General features: G+C 43.5%; 1 protein-coding gene across 2 annotated transcripts in view; it reads right to left on the reverse strand.

Moving 5' to 3' along the window:
- Positions 1-3,818: 3,818 nt before the first annotated feature.
- The window catches only part of Klhdc10 (kelch domain containing 10), a 57,257-nt gene continuing 34,999 nt past the window's right edge, over positions 3,819-26,076 (reverse strand). For both annotated transcript variants that reach the window (XM_032906811.1, XM_032906810.1), the window contains 8 exons: positions 18,928-19,149; positions 17,107-17,261; positions 14,513-14,661; positions 12,410-12,494; positions 11,623-11,689; positions 11,007-11,054; positions 9,356-9,495; positions 3,819-8,362 (listed from right to left, as the gene is read on the reverse strand). In XM_032906811.1, the coding sequence (XP_032762702.1) occupies positions 8,153-8,362; positions 9,356-9,495; positions 11,007-11,054; positions 11,623-11,689; positions 12,410-12,494; positions 14,513-14,661; positions 17,107-17,261; positions 18,928-19,149 (1,076 nt within the window). In that variant the 3' untranslated portion in view covers positions 3,819-8,152. The remainder of the gene's footprint in view (positions 8,363-9,355; positions 9,496-11,006; positions 11,055-11,622; positions 11,690-12,409; positions 12,495-14,512; positions 14,662-17,106; positions 17,262-18,927; positions 19,150-26,076) is intronic.

Consider the following 26,076-nt stretch of genomic DNA (forward strand, 5'->3'; position numbering starts at 1 on the left):
AGAAAGTGGAGGGAGTAAGACTGGACTGCCGCATGTGGCATACGGCTCTGCTATTCTGGAGGGAGAGAGAGTTGGCCTTGCAGTCGTGGAAACCAGGTGGACAGGCGGACAACTGGGCGCAGCCGCCATGTTCAACATTCCAGAGGGCCCCATCTGCGTGGCAGGCAGTGCAGGGTGAGCAAGGAGCAGATGCAGACATCTTGAACCCTGATCTGAGTGAATCCCGGTAGTAAATAAGGGATTCAGTCACAGGGCTATGATTAAATTTGTTCTCTTACAAGGGGATGGGAGAAACTTTGGAAATTGGTAAAGATTCAGATTCTTGGTAGCTTTAGTGAGAAGGTTCAAAAAAGATAAACTGATCTGCCTGCCCCTTCTGGGGAACACACACTGACACCCGATATATTTCACAGATGCCATTGCTGTGAGGATCCTGGCTTGGTGTGGGGTACCAAAAATAGTAAGTGACCCAAGTGTGCAGCTGTCTCTGTCCTCCCTTCACCAGCCCAAGAGCTGTGCTGAGGGCCACACGTGCTCCTGCCTGCGCCGCTGCTGTGGGAGCTGAGAGAAGCTCACTTCTGTATGTGAGGCTATGAGCTCCGAACCTTGGTGAAGCAGAATGGCTAATGTGCAGGGTCTCCTGGGCATGGAAGGTCCCCTCCACCTCTATTCACTCAGCTAAGGAGGGGGGAAAAAGTGGTACAATAATGTTCTTGCTTGGTATTATGAAGTGACAAGATGTGAGGAATAAGCTTCAGGCAACACCAAAACAAAACCAAAAACCACACACTTACAACAACAGATTTTTGTTTTTTAAACACACCTCCTTCCCCTTCATTTTTCCCTCTCTAGAACTGGCTCTTAAAAGATTCCCCAAATGCCACTCAGGCTGCATGTGAACGAGTGAGGAATTTAACAGCTGTACCCTTCAAATCACTCCAACTACAGACTTCATGAGAAAAGACATATTCACGCCATCTAAAAAAGCAAAACAAAACAGGTTGTTTGGTTTTTGTTTTGTAAGGAGAAGGAGATGCCATTGGTCCAGCCCAGGGCACCCACGTCACATGCTAGGCAGGTTCCCTACCACCTTGCTATATATCCCCAGCCTCCACTCTAGTCTCAATGCCACAGAACTGAGTAGTCTAGGCCATGATGGTTTGTCTACGTGTTTTGGATACTGTCCTTTTCGTCTCTAATTAGAATGTTATCTAGTGGCTGTGTCAATCTGAGACCTCTGCACTGTAGAGAGCATCAGTGACTAACACCCATGCAGTAGTCTAAGTACTTTCTACAGTCATTTAATCCTCACAGTGGTGTCAGGAGACACCATTAATCCCACTTGAGGAGAATGACTCTAGCGCCATTTTCTCTTATTTCAGTGGTTCTCAAGGGAAGGAAGGGATGAGTCTGCTTGATCAGACTGTCATCCTCACATCAAGGTGATAGGGCAAGGACAAGCAATGGTCAGTGTTCATTCTGGCCATGGCTCTCCAGTTCTCTGCTGGACAATTAGGAACAAGGAGAAGAGTGAGCAGCTGTGAGATGGGGTCCCCAAATCCTTAAACCAGCTCACCCAGAACTGAGATTTGTTAAAATAACATGTTTTATTTTCAAAATATTTAAGATAACAGTAACAAAAAATACCTAGAACTGAGTTTTGGGGATTCGGACCCCAAATTTTTCATTTTTAATAAATACGTATTTTTCTTTTTTGAATGATTGCTACATGTGTGCAGAAGATAACCTCAGGTGCATCTCGCTTTCTACCTTTGTGTGTGTTTAGGTGGCCACTTGCACAGCGAGGCTTTTCCCACGGAGGCATTGTGATAGCTCTCCATGGTGTAGAGCGGCTTACCCGCTTGCTCTGCAGCCGGCTTCGTTCTTCCTCCTCCTCTGTCCACGCCAGTACGACACATGTGAGCATGCCACAGTGTGGCGCTCGCCTAGTCTACATAGCTGACACCAAACACAGCGGGACGGACATTTGGAGAATTAGATTAAGGAGTGGTGGCCACCCTAGGCCAGTCAGAGTTGTACGACGCCTTTGGCAAGCATCCTACTCACCAAAGGCTACATTCCCAAGGTCCCTTATAGCTAGTCCACTTCCTCTGACTCATGAATAAACCACGCCCAAGGGAAAGGGAGTTCTAGAGAGGAGGCGTGCTTTTTTTTTTTTTTTTTTTTGGTTCTTTTTTTTCGAGCTGGGGACCGAACCCAGGGCCTTGCGCCCCTAGGCAAGCGCCTACCACTGAGCTAAATCCCAACCCCAGAGGCGTGCTTCTTGAGAGAACCAACCCTGTTCCAACCCCACATCTTCCTAAAACTGCCAATCTCTGGCTGAAGCCCTGTGTGACTGTTTATATCTAAATACATTTAAATCAAGTTCCAGATTGTTATTCTGTCACCATAACCACTGTTGGAGTGTCCAATGGCCCATGTGGCTGGTAGCCGCCACCCTAGAGGTCAGTGCAAGTAGAGAGCACATCCTTTCACTAAACAAGGCTTTCTGACTTGGCTGAGAGCAGAGTGGAGACCGCAGTGGTGCAGCCTAATTACACTAGGTAACACGGTGTGCTGTTCACCTCTAATAGCTCTGTAATAGTTTTCTGATAAACTAGAATCATGGAACCAGAGGAACAAAAATCATGAATATCAGCTGAGATACTGCAGCCCCTCCCCTCCCACCAGGCCTAGCCAAGGAACCCAGTCAAATGCAAATGAGTTTTCCTCAGGGACTGAGGGGTGGCTTGGTAGTCAAAAAAAGCACATGGGGCACTTGGAGAGTTCATTTCTCAGCACTCATGCCAATTGGCCTACAACCCCTTAGAATTCCAGCTTGGGAATTGGCCTCTCCTCATTGTTTAGGGATAGGGTCTCCATGTAGCCCTATAGCCATCCTGGGGATTGGTTATCTTTCTATCTATCTATCTATCTGTCTGTCTGTCTGTCTGTCTGTCTGTCTATCATCTATAGTCGGGGTTTCTATGTAGCCCTAGCAGTCCTAGAACTCAGTATGTAGCCCAGGCTGGAATGGCCAGGATTAAAGGTGTGCACTACTATGCTTCTTTCTTTTCTTAAAGTCTTTTTCAAAGCTCTTGCAGGTCAAAAGTATGAATGTCAAACAGATTGACTTATTCTTTAGGAGGGAAATAGGCAAAGGCAGGAAGACTGCTCTGCACAGGACATCTATGTACTGTCTATATGGTGGACAAGCGAGCCTGGACCTTTTCTCCTCTTTGTAGACTTTCATCATCACAGTAAAGAGCTATCCTTAGAGAAGGTCAATGGAATGTGTCCAATTCTAGAAGGCAAGCCTTAAAGTACTTGATGTGGATGGAGTGTCCCTGTCTACTCTGGACTAACGGAGTTAAGATATATTGCTGGGAGAAAGGCCACAAGATGAAGCAGGGCTCAGAATTGTGGTTTAATCCCCCCAGAGAACTGCAGGACAGGACTCTGCTCCAATGACGGCCTCTTCTTTGGATTGTGAAGTCCTATGACTGCCCACAGGGTTCACACAGCCCTCATGCTTCCCTGTAGCTGTTCTTCACCACTCAGGGAAGTCTGATGCCACACAGACTGCTCAGCAGTGAGGGGCCTCCCCACAGTCTCTCCCTTGCTGAGAGCCGAGTTCTAAAGGCAGGGCTACTGTGAGTCCAGGAGTTCCAGGTGAGCAGAGAGGAGCGGGAGGAGGGCAGTGGAGGGCATGAACAATGTCCAGTGACAGAGGTAGGACTGGTGTATATGTCAAACAGGAGAGAACTCACACATGTGGAGAAATTACTGCAAACTGCAGACAATCACGGCAACTTGGACCGAATAGATTTAGAGATTTATTGATCAGATTGTTTTAGAAAACCAACAGCGAACACTGACAAGGTAAATAAGTACAGATGGAACATTTCAGGGTAGATTTACTTGCTCATAGGAAACCAGGGGAGGTGGAAAAGCTGTCCTGATCACATGGCATGCACACCAGACTGCAAAAGGACATCCACACTGTGTAACAGGACTGTGGCAAGTAGCTTTAAAGTAAGGCGAGCACTGTGTATGGCCTCGAATACCTGCAGGAAGAGCGGAGCCTGGCCCAGCCTCATAGCAGCTCCAAAGGGAGGCTGTCCTTTCCTGCCCATCCCTACAGCCTCCGCAGGGAGAAGCCTGCACTCTCCCTACCCCAGTCAGTGTGCTTCCTGCTGCCTCCTTTGTATTCCTGCTGTGTAACTAGCACAACAGCAATTAAACTACTTAGTGGCCTCTGACTCGCTCTGTGCAGGCTAAGCAGGCCTTTAAAAAGCTTCCCAAATGTTTTAAAAAAGATTAGCAACATGGAAAGAACACCAAGAAGATGGTGCTACCATCGAAGCACAACTCGGAACGTCTGTTTTTGACACCAGACAAGGGGAGAGATTTTTTTCTTACAAATCTCACAAACTCAGACAGGTGCTAACATATGGAGGTCCCAGAACCCCACCGTGCCTGCTTCAGGCCCTGCCAAAGCTTCCAGAGTTCTAAGGTACCTGGGGATCAATGGAATTTACACCTGTGGTAGCCAGCTCTTCAAAAGCCTAGCTGTAACAATGAACCCTCCCTCATTCGCCCTGAAGCCCAACACCAGGAAACAAGAAAGAACAAAAGGGAAAATGGCTTTTGTGCTATGCCAGAGTGTTGGTGGGAGGGCCCTCTCTAAACATCACTAAGAACACAGAAAACCAAACTGCTTTTACAGGAGACAAAACCAACACAGTCCAAGAGGACAGAGCACCCTTGCTGCGCACCAGGACATCAGACTGCAGGTAACTCCAAAGAAGAAACAGAAAAGCAAGCTTTGCCAGGAGCCAGGAGATGTGCTCGGATGGTGGGTGTCTGTGTGTGTCTAAGAGTTCTCTCTGGTCAGGAGGCAGCAGAGAACTCAGCAGCAGACCATGCTTCAGGTTCCCACTTGTGCTCGTTCTCCTAAGCTAACTGGGACCCTGGCCCGGTGGCTGGCTGCTGGCCCTCCTTTGAGCCTCTTTTCCTTTGCTGTCGACTAGTCCCGTGAAAGGGGGGGTGTTTGTGGAAGAGGAATAGGAAGGGAAAAGATATGCAAATCAATTGTTTGACAGAGAAGTTGAAACACTGATTATCTATGGAATTCGATTGTGTGTGCTTTCACCTTGCTACTGTGGATAACGAAAGATCAGTCATACTTTTAATCTAGAAATGTTAATATTTCCATTATATATATATATATATAATTTTTAAATCTCGCTCTGTACTGGACACGAATGCTATAAAGCAAGCTTTTATATCAAGTCATTAGGCCCTGAAAGATGACTTCTGCCAGTGGAAAGAAAGGGTTGTGTTTGCCCTGAAAAGCAGGTGAAGTTTCAACCTATTACATACTGGTTTGCACTTTTCTGTAAAGTGGAAAATACCTTAGAGTAAAGAAGGCATCATTTAATAAGGTATTACATTCCCAGATAAATTAGCGTATGTGAGGGGAAACTGTATTAATATTAGGTTTTAACTCTCCACCTGGGCAACACTGTCAAGTGGACTTCCTTACTCCTGGGCAACACACGCAAACAGGAGATAGTACAGGGATGGGGAAGCCCTCACCTCTAACAAACTGAGGAACAGTAAGTTGTTTTATAACTAGAGTAAGAAAACATGGACCTGAAATAAACCCAGCTTTACCAAGAAGTTGGCTTGTGATCACATTAGAAATTCTTGGCATAACTTTACTCTAAGGCAGTAAGCTGACTTGCCCAAGATAGGTACAAACGTAGTGTCACTGCTTTACGGCCATCTGTCCACATTGTCTGTACAGACCACGTGCTTCTACGTATTGCACTTCCATTTCCAGGACTGCGGGAAGATGGCAGAGGAGCAGCGGGCACCACAACCTTCCCACACCAGGTGATGCCATCGGGAATCCAAGTGCTGCTTATAGAGAAACCAAAATGCTGGTGACCCTTAGAGAGGATCCAGCCCCCTTCCTTGAAGTCCTTCTCCACAGTCATTTGGCGTCCAGAGCGTGTGCGTGTGCGTGTGCGTGTGCGTGCGTGGCTGCGGCTTAGCTGCTCCCTGCCCGGCTTCCACTGTGTTCTAGTCAAAGACACTTCAGACCAAACCAGACTGCTAAGGTACAGGAGGTCATGCTGGCCTCTGACATCTATCTCAAAGAGACTGCCTTCAAAGGGCTTAACAAGGATGCCAACAAGTGTGACTTCAGTCAGCCCCTCTCACCACTTTCTGATGTAACAGGACCAGAGACCTCTTTGTATTCCAAGGACCATGGGCACAGAGGCTGACCATTGTCTTTGGACCCTATATAAACCAATGACAAAAATCCATCTGTCATCCAAGAAAACAAGGCTTTTTAGTTTAGGATACATTTCCACCACGTGTACAGGAGACCTGGCCCAGCGTCACACAGTTCTGAGCACACAAAGGAGCTCAGGCTGACTTGCTCTGTCAAAGAGTCCTATGAGGAGCACACCTATGGGTGGCAGGAAGTAGAATCGTACCACCAGAGGGTGGTAAGGTCTGGGGATGGGACCCCTAGAAGAGCAGCTCCTCAGGGGTAAGTGCTTCTCTCAGGATCGCAGAGCAAAGCCTCCACTAACTCAACCCACATGGATGGAGCATACGGCCTGGTGGGAGCAGAAGTCAAGAGACCTCCCTAGCATGGCACTCCGGGCAAGAACGTTTTTTTACTGCAACTCAAAGGTGACTTTAAATTCATACAAAGTAAAGAGATCTCCTCTGGGCTAAAAGAAGAAGAATGGTAAAGCTTGGTGGAAAAGAGGCACTTAAAGGAAAAATATGTTTGAAATCTCCTGCAAGCCTCCTCTGGAAGGAGCCTACAGCAGGGTCTGGCTGCACCCTCCCTCCTGCAGGCCTCCAGCATCCTGACTGCACCTATGGACACCCGCAGGCTTACACAAGTCACTCGAAGACAAAAGGAGTAAAAACGTAGGTTACTTTTCTCTCCAGAACAGACAAAACAAAGCCAAGAACTAAAATCTCTCACCAACAAAAGCAAGTCACCCTGTCTCACCCCTTCCTCCTGCTGGGCTTTCCGATGATACTTGCTTCTTGAGGAAGGATATGCTGCGCCTTTTCCCTTAAGACCTTTTCTCTGGTTACTAGGCAATTACAGCATCGCGTGCACTGAAGCAGACAGCAAAGTTCAGGAGGGAATCAAGAACCAACTGCTTAAGAAAATGCAAGAACGTGGTCCAGAGATTTAAACAGAAACAAGCTTACAGAGAAACCGCTGCTATGCTAGCAAGGCCCATCACCCCAAGCAGAAGCGAAGATAGTGAGTCCGAAGGGTGCGGGTGCTGTGCTCTACTCTACTGCCCTTCGACATTTACACCACACACTGAGAATCTACAGCCCCCATGAAGAGGTCAAGACATACTTAAAGCCATTAATAAGCGCAGGGGAAGTTCAAAACTGCCTACAAAGAACTTGATGCCAGATACACTTAATTTGAAAGACAATAACAGAGGGTGATGGTGACAGATACACTAAATACTGGCAGGCCAATGCTAACCACTGGAGCATCACAAGATTGAAGGGATCACAAATCAGACGTCGTCTGAACTGCCTGCTTCGTCAAGGTCAGGCATCTTTAATCTTTACACCAAGTCACGAAGCACCGGAGTCCGGCACTCAGCACATCTCAGAAACACTAAGAACAAGCGGCAGGACTACCTAGACCAGTGTCCTCGCTCTCTCCCAGACCACCAGCTGTTGTTGCTGGCGTTTCAAGCTTTGTGTTTGTTGATGATATTTTAATCTGTAGTGTTAGTTGACATGGTCAATATGTTCAAATTAAAAAAAAAGGCAACGATTCATCTCTCTTGATTCTTAACATTACGGGACTTTTGGGTGTTCCCTCAATCCCATGAGAAAGAGGAAATGCAGAAGTTTGAGGTGCATTATGGGGGCAGGAGGGAGGGGAGCAAAGAAGAAAGCACATGAGAGAGTGAGATGTCCACAGACTTAAACCCATTCACAAAAAGGCATCTGATGTATTTTCTGAATAAGGCCTTGATCAGGGTAACCAATCCTCTTTGTAGCACATTCTACACTGCCCATAAATAAAGGAGTCTCTTTAAATTAACATTTCCAGTATCAATGAACAGTCCAGAAATCCTCATTTCAAACGCTCGATGAGTTCCTGTGTGAGTCCAAGGTGCAGAAGCTGTGTTCGGGAAAGGTTTGCTAGGTTGGGGAAGGCCGCGAGCAGCTTCTCCCATGCCAGTTCCAGCAGGCTAGGTACCACCAGCCAGATCTTAAACAGCGATCCAGTCCGTTTGTTTTCGTGGATGTTCACCACTCCTCCGTGGATGTACATGCAGCCGGCCTAGGAACAAATGGCAGTTAGAAGACAGAGTCAAACGCCAGAGAAATAGCAACCACGGCAGAGACTCAGCAAAGGAAAGGGAACAGCCTAGATTTAACTGAGGCGAGAAGGAACAAAACAATTCCACAGGCTGGAGATACAAACCAGGTGTGACTGCCAGGCCTCAACACAGCCCCACAGACACATTCTGTCTCACTATCTGAACCTATGCAGAAGCCAAGTCCACTTATATAATGAGTAGGTTATTAAAGAAACAATAGGACTTTGGTGGGATTTTTGGTTTTGATAAAAGGTTTTATGAACTGCTGAGTTGGAACTGGACTTTTTCGAGTTCAAAGGACATGGCCAGCTCAGCCTCCTGAGCGGTGGGATTACCACGGCCAAGTCTACAGTTTTGTTTTATAATTTTCTTCTATTGTATTTTTGTTTGGTCGGGTTTTTTTTATTTGTTTTGTTTTGTTGAGACAGGGTTTCTCTGTGTAGCCCTGGCTATCCTGGAACTCGCTCTGTAGATCAGGCTAGCCTCAAACTTACAGAGATCCACCTGCCTCTGCCTCTTGAGTGCTGGGCTTAAAGGTATGCATGTGTTTTAACTTCAAGTACAAAGAACTTTTTATTAACAATTAAATTTAGAGTATACTGATTATCTAAAGTACCAAATGCTGGTTATACTACAAAGATGAAAACCAGGTTTCTGTATATTCTCAATAATATGGTAACAAAAGGTAACATCATTCTGCTCTCTCTCTCTCTCTCTCTCTCTCTTTTTTTTTTCTTTTCTTTTTTTTTGGAGCTAGGGACCGAACCCAGGGCCTTCCACTGAGCCAAATCCCCAACCCCCATTCTGCTCTCTTATATATTACATTGCTTTTTAAAACTTAGATGTGACCGTACTTCCTTCTCCTTTCACACATGTGGTTGCTACCAGCAACTTTTCCTGGCTAGTCTTCCTCACCCTACAACTTCCTAAGATCAGCGCGAGAACAAACTCACAGGTGTGACAGCCGCACAGTGAAAGTAAACGGGCTCTGGCATGGTGGCGGGGAGCTTCACCCACTGAAAAGTCTGAAGATTCAGCTTCCAGATGTCTCCCAGGATCACTTCTCCATTATAGCCACCACAAATGAAGACATCTGTCATGAAAGGAGAAAGCCAACAGCACACAAAGGAAATGAGTTGCAGCTACAGCATGTCTTATGGGAGTGCATGGTTAGCTGACAGGTGGACCGGGCCTCATCACAACTGGGACATTTTGCTGGGATGAAGGATGCCAGCCTCTAAGGCAGCTTCACATCAAGGTTCTCAAATTCAAGTATTTCTAGGTTACAGACACAGAAAGTGAGTGGACAGAGACATGAGGCACAAGAAATAAATAAACTGGAGTCGGGGAATGCTCGTGCGCTGAAGGAGGGTGGCTGTGCAGCGCCAGGAAATGCACTGGAGGGAGCAGGCCAGCCACTTCTTCCCAACTTCCAAGAGAAGCTAAAAATCCCACTAGTCAAGAAAATACTAATCAAAAACAAAACACAGCTACAGACCAGTTTCCAAACTCTTGCCTGGAAAGAGCATGCGTTTTTCCTCCCACAGACACATACCTATGGAGAAATGCTCGCTGCAACATGCAATCTGGGCCACAAAACAGGTTCTTCCTGGCCATCTTCAGCCATAATAGCAAAAACTTATTTGATCTGTATAGCTGGGAGTTGGTTAGTTCATACGCCTGATCGATTTGTAGTAAAGGCCATGTGACCTTTTAAAGGCCCAGAAGTTCCAACTATATAAAGTGTGACTTCCAGGAAGCAAATGAATAAATGGCTAACTCGAGTTGGGACCATGTTTAATCCAATGCTTAATTAAACTATAAAACACAGCAGAAACTTTTTTGGCTAGGATGCAAGAAAAACTTTAGCATTGCTGTGTCCTCAGAGGCAAAGCAGAGCAGCACTGCTCACTATAAACCTATCCGAAAGCATGAGCCTAAATTTAAAAGGCCCTGTGTGCATATAAAATGGCAGACAAATGCTACCTAAATCTGAACTAGAATGTCAAAGGCTCGGCTGTCAATTCTGCATATACCCCTTCCCAGGAGTGGGGAGGAGGGTGGGTATGCTCAATCATAAAAACAAATAAATGTCCAGTAAACTAAAAGCCATTAACCAAAAATTCATTATCATACTTAGATACAGTAGCCTCTACTTTCTGAAATCACACCAAGCCTTTGCTACAGGAGGCCCAAAGAATGAACTCAGAGTCCTGACATCAGACCGAGAACAGAATAAAGTTCATGGTATAATAAATACTCTGAGAGTTATTACAATTTTAGTATGTGTGCACCAAGGTCTTACTGCATAAGCACCCACACTGCTACAACCACAAATCATGCTCGGGGAGCCACTGGTATAATAAAACTTTATCTCTCATCAACTTCAGAGTTCTTTTAACTGAGAAAGCCCAGACACAAAACTAGTTTATATTCTGAAAACTGCCAAGAGGCAAAATTCTCTAGAGTTTCCTTTAAGTTTAAATCATAAAAAGTAGGTGCTGTCCAAAACTATTCACCCCCTTTGAAGAGCTAATTAGGAAACCAGTCATTCTCAACAGCTATAATTACAGAAATGAATCAAACTTCATTTAGACTCCATACCATTTTTTATTTGAACACAACTGTGACATCGTCGGGCTGCAGGAAAACCTGTCAAACACATAAATACAGAAATTCAATTATGCACAGAAAACAATAGATTTTCTCACTGTGTGACTGTGTGTCTCTGTATACCACGTGTGTGCCTCAGAGAGACCACACCACTTGCAGGTGGTTTTGAACTACCTGACAATGGGTCTAAGCAGTAAGTGCTTTAGCCAAGACCCCTCTCCAGCCCTTAGGCCCCCATTCCTTATTTCACATGTGCTTTTTCAATTTGTGGCGCGTAACCCAATGATCCTTGTCGAAACCTTTCTGCTCGGTCTCTGAGGGAGAACAACAACTGAGCAGAAGAATGTAAGTAGCTTCTAATGCCAGCTTTAGAAATACTTTATGTGGGGTTGGGGATTTAGCTCAGTGGTAGAGCACTTGCCTAGCAAGCGCAAGGCCCTGGGTTCGGTCCCCAGCTCCAAAAAAAAGAAAAAAAAGAATACTTTATTGTCATGCCATTTAAGAAAACTACCCTACACCCCCAAAATATAATATTTTTATATAATAATAATAAATATACAAGTATAAAATATAGTTGTAAAGACATGAATCATTACTTTTAATTTACCTATTTTTTCATGAGGTTTTGTTGCGATCTCCTCCCATGCATTTGTTTCAAGGTTATATGCGTGGATCTTGGAAGAACAAAAGAATACATGTACAGGTAAATAACTGTAATCTTAGGTACCATGAAAACAGATTTTCTAAAAGTAAACTTTAGGAAAAGTGAGAAAAGGGCTAGACTAAGGAGAGATGCACACGCCTCTTAGTGGTCTGTGCTGTCCTACTGTGTGCTGTCCTAGACCTTTCACATTTTCACATGTCCACAGTGAGTGAGAAACATCCTTGTAATAGAAAGAAGAAAGACAGCCCAGGAAAGGCTTCAGACTAAGGCTCAGCAGAACTCTTACAGGTTCAAGGCAGGCCCAGAGCTCCTCTGCCGCCTGACCTAGACCTCTCTGGGATTTCTAACTGACTTGAAATGCCCTGGGGAGGGATGACTAAGAAGAGTCCTAAGGAGCTGTCTCTGGAGTCAGTGGTGTGGAGTCCTGACAGGGATGTTACATTCCCAGAAGCCTGCTCCATCTCTAACTACTATCCAATCTTCAGTCACAGCCCCACCCACTACACGTTCCTCAAGCCTTTTCAGCCTGTGACGAATGTGAGTATTCTGCAAAGCCTATCAGGAGCTCTGAGTCCAACCTTCTGTTACAGAGAACGAATACTGAGCACAAAACAAGTGTTGAAGCTGCTCCAAAATTCAAGTGCCCAACAGAATCATCTTAATTAGTATGATATATGACTGTCTATTCATCTCCCAGTACCTTTCATTTCTTTAAGAAACAAAATAGTACCTTGTTTAAGGAATAGGCTGTCCAGGAAGTGCCTCCTCCCAAGATGTAAATCCTCTGCCCATCATGAGCAATTTCATGTCTGTACCTGAAAGTACCAAATAAAATACTACTAGGTGAAAATGACCTTCCTAAGGTTTAGCTGTGAGGCTTTTATTAACTAAATATACATCATTATTTATGGTGACAAATGATTAGAAATGACCTAAGTGTTAACCAACAGTGAATTAGTTAATGAGTTACAGAATATGCACAAATGCACTAACAATCAGAAAGGACTAAAGGATGGCTAATCCATTCAGAAGTTCATCTCACACCATTACCTGGAAAACAAATGAGCTCTAAACAGGCTTCAGGCAGGTTTAAAACACGGGTGAGAGCTTGTCCAATCTCGACTGGTAATCTTAGCCATCTCTAAGTTTTGTTTTATCTCTCTTTCTTTAACTGCTGACATGTACTTTCTAGATTGTCTATAATCTTCCTGTCATAAGTCTGTAAAAGGAGGAACTAGCTCTAATAAGAGATCTACCTGTATTTAATTAAACCTACACTATGAGTTAAGATATTTGACAGAAATCGTGTGTGCAGAATGCTGAGTGAAACACCTACTAGAACTTTTATCTAGGCAGCTGAGCTACAAATGAAACTTTCTCCCAAAGTGAAAGGCTCTGTGTGCTATTCTGGATTGTCAATTTGAGTATATCTGGGATTATTTAAAACTCAAGTGGCTAAATATACCTGTGAGGGCTTTTTTCTTAAAGCATTTGAGGTAAAAAGATGCACTTTTAATCCAGCTCTTTTGAGGTAAGAAGATCCACCTTAAATCTGGGCCATTCCTTCTGGTGACAACCTATATAAAGGACACGTACAGACGAGGGAAGCTTGCTCTCACTGGCAAGTCCATTCCTTCTCTGCCACTCAGCTTACTTCTTCAGGATTCCGGTGTATACTGAAAACCAAGTGAGACATCCAGCCTGTGGACTTAACAACTACTGGATTCTTGGGCCTGGCATTGACAGATAGCCATTGTTAGACTAGTTGAACCACAGTTTATAAGCCTGTGTGTGTGTGTGTGTGTGTGTGTGTGTGTGTGTGTGTGTGTGTGTGTGTGTGTGTGTTCATTTTATAAATTCTATTCTTCTAAAGACCCCTGACTAGTACAGATTTTCTTTGAATTGGAATTTCTTTTTTAAAAAGATATATTTGATGTATAGGTGTGTCGTCTGCATGTACTCTGCACACCAGAGGAGAGAACTGAATCCCATAGGACTACAGTTACGGATGGTTGTAGGCTGCCATATGGGTGCTGAGAATTGAACTTAAGACCTCTGGAAGCTCTGGAAGCCATGTTAACCATTGAACCATCGCCCAGCCCTTTAGAATTGGAATTCTTTTTTGAGGGATGGGGTTGTGGGTGGGAGTGAGAGACACACACACAGTGATTTGAGACAGAGTTTCTCTATGTAGCCCAGGCTGTCCTGGAACTCACTCTGCAGACCAGGCTGGCCTCAAACTCCGAGATATCTACCTGCCTTTGTCTCCTGAGTACTGGGAAAAAAGGCATGTGCCACCACTTCCTGGCTCAGAATTGGAATTCTTAATCCTCCTGTTTCAGCCTCCCAGTGGCAACAATGTGAAAATGTTTGTCTTTCCCTGAAAGGCTTAGTGCTCACAGCATAAATTACATCCAAAGAATTGCATAAACAACCACATCCCAAATTCCTCCCCAAGTAACTCCTGCAAGGACACTGGAGTAGAGCAAACACAGACATGCTGTTTAAGGCAACAAGAGACACCCAATTAGTCTGAAGAGAGGGAATGCACTCGTCCAGTCAATACTCACTGACCCTCATTATGATTTTAGGGGTAACTTATTGTTGGTTTCTTTCAAATATTACTAACCCCGTACTACTGAAAGACTAAAAGGTACAACAGAAATAATATATTAAAAATGCTACACTTAGAGGAAAACACTCTCTTCTCATCAGCAGACCTTTCTTCCCTACTAGTCTGGATCCAGTGCAGTTAGCTACTTTCCTTTCATGTTGCTAAGGCTCTGAAGAGGTCAGATCTCAGCGAGAGGCCAGTGCTGTCCCCACACCTCACCTCTCCTCCGGCAGGTCACAGGACAGGTTGTTTGGTTTGAGCTGTGTCCACACCATGGTGTTGAGATCTAACTTGTGCAGGTCTGTGCTATAGATGTAGCCGGTTGTTCCCCCAAAGACGTAAAGGGACCCATTGATGAGGGCCATTGCCTGTGGAAGGGAGTAAGAACGCTCCTTAGTACTTAGCATAGAACTTAAACTCAGCAGATGCCCCAAACTGCGTCATATCAAATTCTCTTTTCTTTGCTTTTTCCTAGGTTTGCTTGTTGTTTTTTTCTTTCTTTCTTTTTTTTTTTTTTGTTTGTTTATTTTTCAAGACAGGATTTCTCTGTGTAGCTCTGGCTGTCCTGGAACTCGCTCTATAGATCATGCTGGCCATGAATTCAGAGATCCATCTGCCTCTGACCTGCCTGGCCTCTTCTTCAGCCTTTAAGATATATGAATCTTGGGTTAGAAACATGTCTCAGTAGTCGGAGAGTTTCCTGCTCTCCCAGAGAACTGGAGTCAGTTCCCAGCACCCATTTGGGCAGCTCATAACCACCTGTGACCTTAGTTCCCCAGGCACCTCTGCACATACACATTGCATAAACAAAAAGAAAACATCAGGACTGAGGCAATGGCTCAGCTCTTAGGGCCCATTGCTCTTCCAGAGGACCTGAGCTCAGTCTCCAGCACCCACGTGGTGGCTCACAGCTGTAACTCCAGCTCCTCTGATCTTCATGGGCATTACGCACAGATGTAGTACACACACGCACGCGCGCGCACACACACACACACACACACACACACACACAGAAAATAAATCTAAAAATAAAATAAAGTGTCAAATTGACTCAGTGCGATATAATCCTAGTACTCAGGAGGCTGAGGCAAGATCACAAGTCTGAGGTTAGATTAGGGGCTCTATAGTGAGTTCCAGGCCAAACTGAGCTACAAAGTAAGACCTTGTCTCAATAAAACAAAACAAACAAGCAAGAAGACAAAACAATACCAAAGAAAAAATAAACAAACAAACAAAAACCACATCAAAATCTCAAAAAGTTAAAAGTTAAAGATGACCCCTGTGGGCTAAAAGTGTTGGCCATGCAAGCCTGACACCTGAGCTCATCTCCACACTCCACAGTGAAGGGGACAACCAACTTGAAAATGTCTTCTGACCCATACTTGTGGGCTGTGCGGCATCTGTACACACACACGTACACACGTACGTATACACACATACACACACACACACACACATACACACACACACACACACACAAACACGCAGAAATAATGAAAATTCCGACCCTACAGCCAGGTAACATATGCCTATAATCCCAACTCTCATGAAGTTGATGTCAAGGAGCTGGGACCAGTAACACCTGAGTCCTTGTCCACGAAGGAATGAAGAAATAACTAAAGCATTCTATAGACCTTGGAGGTTGTGTCTGCCTGTGCCAGCTCTACCTAGAAAGGAATCTGTTGATGACTCTCAATGACGGAAGCTGAGCTAGCGACATCCTAGAAGTAGGAAGCGCAGAGCTGGCATTTCCCACCAGACTTCTCTTCCAAGCACCTACTCCGAAGCCCTGCCTCGGCTACTTCTCCATGCCTGCGTGGCTCCCGAGGTGGGACAGAGAGGGATCTAGAGCATGTCCCTTTCAAAGTTAGAGCTCAGAAGTATTTAATCACTCCTGTGCCAGACAGCTGAGCCACATGTCAAACAGTGCCTGATGTAATGTATCCACTGGTCTCAGAGATAGGGCAGCCCACTGTCTTTCTGGAGAGATCTTTACAAACCAAAGGTTAAACTGACCTACACACAGTCTCTACATGTTTAAGTTACTCAAGTTCAGTCTCTTCTTAGGAGAAACAGTTCTTCAGAGAATTCTATCATCAGACCAGACTCAGACCACGATAAAGCTCCATTTACTCTAAGGTTTGGTGTAGTTAAAGAAATTTCCACAGATCTAGCTCCTACTTCACGTTGGATTAGAAGTAAGTAACGGTCCTGGGAAGATGGCTTGCTGGGTAACTTGCTGCTGTGCAAGCACAAGGATCCCAGTTCAGTTCCCAGCACCTCTGTGAAACAACAAACACAACAAGCCAGGAGTGGTGAAGATGAACTTGTACAGGCAGTGCTGGCGAGGCGAGGTCAGGTGGCAGACCCTGGAGCTCACCAGCCAGGCAGTCAGCCTCAGCAGCAAGCCCCAGACGCCAGAGAGACACCGGCTCAAAAAAAAGGTGGACAGCTCCTCAGGAACGATACCTGAGGCCGTCCTTTAGCCTGCACACGGAAAACAAAAGCCAACACCCAGGAAAGAATGGTGACAATAAGAGGGGCAATGGTAAGATTCACAAATTATACTTTTTTTTTTTTTTTGGTTCTTTTTTTTCGGAGCTGGGGACCGAACCCAGGGCCTTGCGCTTCCTAGGCAAGCGCTCTACCACTGAGCTAAATCCCAACCCCAAATTATACTTTCATACCAGAAGCGTGAAATGCCCCATCAAGTTCTATCTGCACTAAAACTGCAGCTGCACTGTTTTTTGACACTGCTGCTAGAGTATAAAAACATGAAGCAAACGCATCAACGTTAACCTGCCAGTCAGTACCTGTCCGTATATCCGACTGGGTCTCTTCCCACGACAGCTGAGTAAGGCCCATCTCTTGTACTTCACATTGCAGACGTGGACATCATTGCCGTTGCTCTCCCCAAATGGGATGCCTGTGCCTCCAAAGACGAGCAGGTTGTTTCCATGCAGCACAACTGAGAGAAGAGGAAGAGGAACATGTTCTGCGTGTGCACTGCTTCCTGTAGTGAGCTGCCCACGATCCCAAACCACTGACCGCAGTGTGCTGTCCATGCATCCAGACCACTGACTGCAGTGTGCTGTCCATGCATCCAGACCACTGACTGCAGCGTGCTGCCCTCCGACCCAGAGCACTGACTGCAGTGTGCTGTCCATGCATCCAGACCACCTGAGCAGCTCACGCATGTTTACTTTAATGATCTTATTAAGATCACACATATCCAACTGTAAGATTTTGCAAAAGAAATGGCTTACTTCACACTGTATGGATTATCTCACACGGCTCACTGCTAGATATATGATAAACAGCCAAGATGCACTAAATCAAATAATGTGCATAGCAATGTCAAGTTTACGAACTACAGAATACCACTGTTGTTCAAGACAGCTCAAATACACAGCAAACCAGAGGAAAATGACCATTTTTGTCTTAGAAAAGACCCCACAGGACTAGAATAGGGGATTAGGGATCATTCTCTGTCAGAGGAGTGATCTTTATACATTTTAAACTGTAGTTTCTGCCAGTTTAATCCTCTACCCGATAAAAAGAAACACCAATATCCTGCCGGCAGTTTTGGTATTTGCTCTTTATCTTCTCTGTTTGTTGCATTGTGTACAATCCTCCCTGTCTTCTTCCCTCCCTCCCTCTTTCCCTCTGCCTCTCTCATTTCCGTAGCTCTCCAACTTCCCATCGTCTTTTAACTCACACAGTGCAGTAGTTAACAGTCTATATATACTACAGCGCCGCCAAGAGTTGGATTTAATTCTAGTGGGACTTTTGGAGAAAACTAGTTAACCTCCCTAACGAATTGTAAATGTTATTTTCTTCTCTCTTTCATTGTCACTTTCCTCTCTCTCCTGTCTCCCTCTCTGTGCTAAGTCTGCATCCAGAGCTTGGTGCACTCCACCATTAAGCAATGATCCAACCTCCACTTTTAGAAATGATAAACAGAAACAGAAGTAACAAATGTTTGTTTTTTAATTCCTCTGTTTATTTGTTTTCAGGAGATATAAGGCTAGTCTCAAATTCATTGCAATCCTTCTGTCCATTGCAGCCTTCCAAGTGCTGGGATTATAGGTATGCACACCACATTGGCAAAAAGAGTTTAAATAGCTTAATGAGGGTTTCCTAAAAAGAGCTGGGATTCAATCCCAAGCAGCCTGGCTTCAGAGCATGAACCCTTAGCCATTTATTCTCAGGGTCCCTCTGAAACCTTGGGTTCCATCACTGTAGAAACTTATATCACAATGATGCTGTAAGGAAGTGAAGTCCTTCATTTAATAGCTATTAATTACTATAGCTGCAACTCCAGTCTTTCATTTGACTACATTTTTCCTAGGATATATGTAATACTTTATACTGAACCCCGAGATATCGTTAACCTCCCTTTACAGGTAAATAGTTAAAAACTCATCTGGCAATCCAATATTACAGTTAGATTCAAACCTGGAACTCAGAGATTCAGAGTCATTACACTATATTATCAGCACAGTGAAATACCTACTCAGTGACAACACTTACCATGTTACAATAGTGTACATTATTAAGAAGGGACAAGTAACACTGAACCTGCCACTTCAGATAGTTCACAAAGTCAAAAGTTCAAAACTGCTGGCACTTACGTGACATAGATGCCAATTCCCGGGGCATGTAGCCATCTGTGCCCATCTGGTGCCACACGCCTGTTGCAAAATGATACCTCCAAAGCTCCCTGAAGAGAGGATAGTCTTCGTTATCTGGCCCTCCCGATTCATCATAGTCTGGGTTATACCCTCCAAACACATAGAGATTGGTGTTATCTGCCACACAACGGTGTCCACTGCGGGCTGGGGGAGGTCTGTGGCCTAAAGAAGAAGAGGATGGTTTTCCAAAAGTGGCCCACAGTTGAAGAACATAAACTAAATTAGTAACAATCATTTGAACTTCAAAAGGGAGTCAGGGAGGGATTCCTAACACACGTGTCTGTCACTCACCTAGGTACTTTATGCATTACACAGACTACTCAAGATTTTTAGGGAGTTAGTCTCCACTTTTAGTCATATGATTTTCAAATTTCGAAGAGTAAAAGATTCTTCCCAGGAGAGGTGACACAGCATGATAAACTCAAGGAAATGACTGACGATGTGGAATTCAGAGAAGAAAGAGAGGCCTAGAATTTCAGAGGCTAAGAGGTCAATTTTCTTACTCTTTAGGTGAGAGCACAGGCAAGCTAGTAAACTGTGACTATTGGAGAAAGCAATCACAAACATGAATGAGTCATGTCTAAGTAAACACATACATGTAAGTATACACTTAAAAAGAAAACTGGCTGTCATGTGCTCAGAGCAAAATTAATTCTTTGAATACCATTCCAAAACTTTTCAAAGAAGATCCGGCATTTATCCCAAAGAACATCTTATATTCTGTTTAAAGTTATCACTAAGAAAAGCTATTTATGAAAAAAAGGTTTAAACTCAAAATGGTCAAAAATAAAAAACTGTAGGTAAGACCTGACTTCTGAAATACTCCGTGATATTGGTAAAGACAATATTTTCTGGATAGGACCCCAGGACTCTTCCCCACACCCCCTCCCCAAAAAAGGGCAAAGTTTGGTGAACAGGAAGGAAGCAACTTATAGATTTTAAATATTTTTCCCTATGAGAGCTGGAATCAAACCTGTCTTGTGCATGGTTGGCAAGCATTCTGTCACTGAGCTACAAGCCATAGACTCTTTCTCAAGTTTCAACTACACCAAACAGCCAGGCCTGTGACACAAGCCTGTAATCAAAATTACTCAGGAAGCTGAGGTAGGAGAACCATAACTTCAGTGCCTGACTGAGCTCAGAGCATAAGTTCAAAAACAGCCTAGGCAATTTGAGGACATAGCTCAAGTCAGTAGAGTTGCCAAGCATGTTTAGGGCCTTGGTTAAATACCTAGTATACAGTAAGTAAATGACTAAATTATATACATTAATTCATTTAAATAATTTTGAGGTCCTTTTAAAGGAAAAAATCCACTACTTTATATTTCTATTATCCTTACAACCTCTTATACCAGTCTACATAAGCCCTTGAACAGTTACAGAACCAAACAGCTAAAATGCGATATGGACTAAGATGACTCTACACTTGTTACTACCCTAGAGACATCTGTTTTCATGTGCTACTGACAACAATATAATGTTCACTAGTACTTAGGACACTGTTAGACGCCTAATAAATATGCTTTAAATTAGCATTTATTACTAAACTTGTGTGTCTTTTCAATCAAAAGCCCACTTTATAGGGTAAATTTGGAACAAGAGTTAAAATGCTATGTACAGAACTAGAATAACTGAAAAACAAAGCAACAATGTATCTTTTAGTCATTCTGGCCCCTGTCAGTCCTGTGTACAAATCACTACAGCTCTTTAAGGCCTGAATGAAGCAGCTCAGAGCTCTCTGATGCTAACTCCTTCCTTCACTTACTCACTAGGGCTGCCAGCCTCACTGCCCAGCTGCTCTTAAATGTTCACTGGCTTACAGGTCTCTTCCCAGGTGGAGAAGAGCTATTTGAGAAATAAATGTAGGTGCACCCACTTTTCTGTAACCTAGCCTATGGCTCACAGAAAACACTGAACAAGGTTGACAATGGAACTGGTTTGTAACTGATTCTTCTCCATTCATTTCATGTTTGTTTTTCTATTGCAAACAGAGTAAAAGTTCCTCAAAGGCAAACAGCGTGTATAATTATCCTGCATCACCCATATCAGCTGACACAGCTGGAAAAATACAACATGTTTAAAAGTTTCCCTGAGTTTAACTTCAGGCCAGAGTAAACAGTGGCAAGGATGATCAAAACAATGCCCAGCTCTGTGGACTCTGACGTAGTTATTTCCAAGATAGATGGCGTGGAGCTCACAGCAGAACAGGTGCTTAGCACGTGTGAGGCCTGGCTTCAGTCTCCAGCCCAGGGGAAGAAAAGGGGGAGAGGGTGAGTGTGATCTAGGGGACAGGGGGCTAGACTGTGCAATGATCTCTGCAAGTTACAAATGCATCTAGGAATCAGCAAGGCAAACTTAAATCAGTTGCTATGCTCACTAGTCAGGAACTATGATGCGCTCTCTCTCTCTCTCTCTCTCTCTCTCTCTCCCTTTTTTTTTTGTTTGTTTGTTTGTTTGTTTGTTTCCAGGAGCATTAGATGATTCTTAGGATTTTTACATTTTGGGAAAACATGAGAAGAAATACAGTAGCATCCTAGGACTTTCAATGGACACAGAGCAAAGAACATGTTCCAAGTTTACCACCATCTTTATGATGAACATAACTCACGCGGCTCAAACACTGCGGCAAAACGAAAAGATGATTTGACATAAAATGTATCCATTCACTCATTCTAAGCTCAAACATTACTGGACAACAGTTGTGAACTGTTATTGTGACAGCTTCGGGGCCAGTGACATTGTCTCTGGGGCTTACAGCCCAGCTCTGCCCTGCATGATGCAGTAATTCCTAGCTACACTTGAATGTGGCTGGGCCCAACTGGAATTTATGTTCAAAGATTTAGCACCCCTAAAAGAATGTAAAATTACCAGTTCTATGTTAATGATATGACAAAATGACATGGATTAAATAAAATATTAACATTACGCCTTGTTTTTCATGAGGCTGCTACAAAAGTGTGTAGCTCGTTTCTCCCTGGCACTGCCAGGTGACTCTAACTGCGACCGTCTGCTGTTCTCACAATCTAGTCTAATTAAACAGCTGGGTGCAAGCATCTGCCCAGTACCTGATAAACAAATGCTGAGCATTCTGTCAAGGAGCCTTCAGAGCTGCACCAGGTTACTCACTCCCCTCTCCACAGATCTCCTTCCTACAGTCCCAGCCCAAGAGCAACTCCACATACCAGAAACCCATTTCTCTTTTTAAAAATCACAGGAATTTATCAGGGCAAGAAGCAAGCATTGATTTTCATCATGTGGCATATAGCACAGGCTCCTCGACCTTGACAAAATGAAATTTAGTTTTAGTCTCTGAATCCTCCACCAAGTTTTCTGCTAATAAAATCATCCACAGGCTTGGGTTGCCTGCTTCCAAAACTCACTAGAAAACGGAGTAGGGTTTCAGAGTGAGCTCAACAGTAAAGATTCACAGAGCCAAGCCCAAAGACCAGCATCCAACTCCTGAAATTACATCACACACACATATGTAAACACACACACACACACACACACACACACACACACACACACACACACAAAATGTAAAAACGTAGAAGTGAGAAATAAAAAATGAACCTATGTGCTGGGGTGATCTGAACATCCAGAAGAGACAAGGCTGTGCGACCTGAACACCTGAGCCATTTCCTTTCCTGAGGCAAGCATCTGTTCTAACTCAGGGGTAAATGGGAGCTATGGTCACTAGGGAAGTGGGTCTGAATTTGTAGCAGAAACAAGCTAGCTCTCTGAGATTATACTACAGATGATTAGGCCATTTCCAATGTTCTCATTATTACAAATAATATTGGAATAAAGTTTCTTCCACATATGCATATGAAAACATATGAATATACCTAGAGATTGAACTTTTGGGTCAAAGAAACAAGCATTTCAAATATTTACAGATAAAACTATTGTAGAGCTATACTGTTTCTCCAACAGCTGAACTGGACCAATTTATACTCCTACATATGTGTACTTTGTTTGTTTGGGTTTTTTTTTTTTGAGACAGGGTCTTCAGTAGTAGCCCAGGATTACCTCAAGCTCTCTACATAGCCCAGGGTGATTTGAGCTACTGATCCTCCTATTCCTACTTTCAGAATGCTGGGACTACAGATATGGGTCACCATGCCCAATTTTCAGTGTTGGAGACAAAACTTAGGCTTCATGAATGACAAGCGAGTATGCTACCAACTGAGCTATATACCCCTCCCAGCACTACTATCTTCCTCTATTGAGATAGGGTCTGGGTATATAGTCTGGGCCAGCCTTTAACTCTGTTGAGGCAGGATCTCACTATATAGCATTGGTTGACCTGAAATACATTCTTTAAACCAGATTAGCCTTAAACTCGTAGAAACCTGTTATGCCTCTTCAGTGCAAGGATTAAAGGCATGTACCACTACATTTAGACAAGGCTTGAACTCTTGATCTTCTTCCTCTGCTTCCCCAGAGTGCAGTCCAGAAAAATATTTTTAAAGATTTATTTTCTGTGTGTATGAATGCCTAAATGTATATATACTATGTGCATACCTAGTGCCTAGGGTGGTCAGAAAAAGACATCAGAGCCTCTGGAATTGGAGTTATAGACAATTGTGAGCTGCCATGTGGGTGCTGGGAAACAAATTAAGGTCTTAATTAAGCGCTCTTAATCTCCAGCCCCCCAGCAAATAATTTTTTTTTTTGTTTATCTATTCAAGTTTTAGCTGAAATTTAACACAACAAGGTTGTATAGAAGAGATGATACTTGCTTAGTTTAATTCAGGGAGGACGCTGGTCAAATTTCACTTCTAAATTAAGACATTTCCTCTTGGTTTCTTATTAATGGTCTACCAATAAAATAATCACTAGATTTTGTTCCTTATCAGAAAAGGGTATGTTTTTAAAATAAAATTTGCATTGAAATAAAATTTGCATTGAAATGTTAAAGACAGAAAGGGACACATACAAGACCACAGTGTGATGATACACCTTAACAAAAAAGAATGCTTAAATTATTGTTAGGTTTTTATATTGGGGGGTGTCATACTTTTTCTTTGAACCTATTAGTGTAGGTACTACCAACTCCCAGAAGCTTGTCCTTCATGATCACAGCACCAGACTTTTGTGAGCTCCTATACGGATGCTGGGAATCAAACCTGGGTCCTCCAAAAGACTCACCAATGATTTTAATCGCTAATCCATTTCTCCAACCCCATTAATTTTTCTGTCAATCATAAAACTAGCAGTTTTTTATAGCTTCATTATATGTTATCATATCTAAGTGTGCATTCCCAAATAATATTTGAAGTGTATAACAAAATGATACAGTAACGGTGATGGCACATGCCTTTTTAGCACTTACTTGGGAGGCAGAAGCAGGAGGATCTCTGAGTTCGAGGCCAGTTTGGTCTACAAAGCAAGTTCCAGGACAGCCAGAGATACACAGAGAAACCCTGTCTTGAAAAACCAAAATAGGGGTTTGGAGATTTAGCTCAGTGATAGAGCACTTGCCTAGCAAGCTCAAGGCCCTGGGTCTTCAGCTCCAAGGGGGGGAGGGGGGGGACGGACCAAAATAAAACTATGTAGTACAATTCTTTTGGGTTCTTATTTATGATTGCTTCAAGGCTTCCTTTATGTTGTTGTTGTTGAAGATGGTATACATAGTCTGCTCCTCTCCCCTGCTGAGTGGCTTCTCTCCGTATGAGTGAGCAGCCCCTTTACTCACTCAGTCTAGTTCTCTAAATAGACATTTAGGTGTTTTCAATTTGTGGCTCTTAATGTTGATATAAACATTTTCATACATGTTTTAAAGTATATAGAGGGTCACAATGCTGTTGGCTATAAATCCAGAAATTAAATTCCTGAGTCTTAAAGGAAATCCTTATTAGATAAGGCCATAGTTTTCAAAATGGCAGGAACAATCCCCATAGTAACCAACAGCATGAGAATCCCTGGGTCCCACATGCATGCCAACACTTGGCACAGTCACTGCTCCCATCTGGATAATTCCTGTTAGTCTACAAGCCTATCTCACACTAGAACACACAGTCTCTCATGGCTGATGAAATTGAGCACTTTTTAAAATCTTTTTAGACGGGATCTCTATGGAGTCCTGTAAGTCACTATGTAGACAGGCTATCCTTCAACTCACAGAGATCCTCTAGCTTCTGGCCTCTAAGAATGCTGAGATTTAAGGCCTACATCACCATGCCCAACCAAGTTCTATTAGTTGGCCATCTGGAGTTTTCGTCAGTAAATGTCTACTTTAGATTTTTACACATTTTTCTAGAGACATGCCTTTTTTAAATCCTGGTTTATATAAATTCATTGTATATGTCTGAAATAAGAATGCTCACTTTTCACCTATTTATTTCAGTATTATTGAAATGTCCTATTTTTACTAAGATTTATTTTTGCTTCTGTGTATTGTGTTGTGTATGCATGTGTCTGTGTGTGTGCATGTATTTAAGGGCATAGGTATGTGTACACGAGGCCCAAATCTGACTTCTGACTCCTGGAGTCTCTCGTCCTTCCTCTTGCTGCCTGAGGACAACTCCTTTCTTTTTTTTTTTTTTTTTTTTCCTTTTTTTTGGAGCTGGGACCCAACCCAGGGCCTTGTGCCATAGGCAAGTGCTCTACCACTGAGCTAAATCCCCAACCCCAGGACAACTCTTTCTGTTCATTTCTCATCCAGCTAGTCTGACTGACTAGCTTGCTCTTGGATCTACTGTCTCAGCTACAGAATTCTCAGTTATAGAATGTGATACATATGTATATGTATACACACATAGTTACACAATTCCTCTACATTGTTAGAAACCTCTGTAATTATACTTAGCTTCGTGGCTATGTTTTAGTAGTCTCTACATACTACTTCATATACTCAAATCTTCCTCGTTTTGGATTTTTTTATGTTACCAGAGGTATCTTTCCAACTAATTTTCCCAAAATAAGTGTACAGCATAAATTTCAGATCTTTTTTTTTTTTTTTGACTCCCCCTACCTTAAGCAGAATTTATCTACAAAATCATTTCCTCTGAGAATACTGAATGCAACCAATCACCTTTAGCAGTCTGTGTTGCATGTTATAAACCTGGGGCCAGTCTTAAGTCT

The sequence above is a fragment of the Rattus rattus genome, chromosome 6, assembly GCF_011064425.1.
Source record: "Rattus rattus isolate New Zealand chromosome 6, Rrattus_CSIRO_v1, whole genome shotgun sequence".
Taxonomy (NCBI): domain Eukaryota; kingdom Metazoa; phylum Chordata; class Mammalia; order Rodentia; family Muridae; genus Rattus; species Rattus rattus.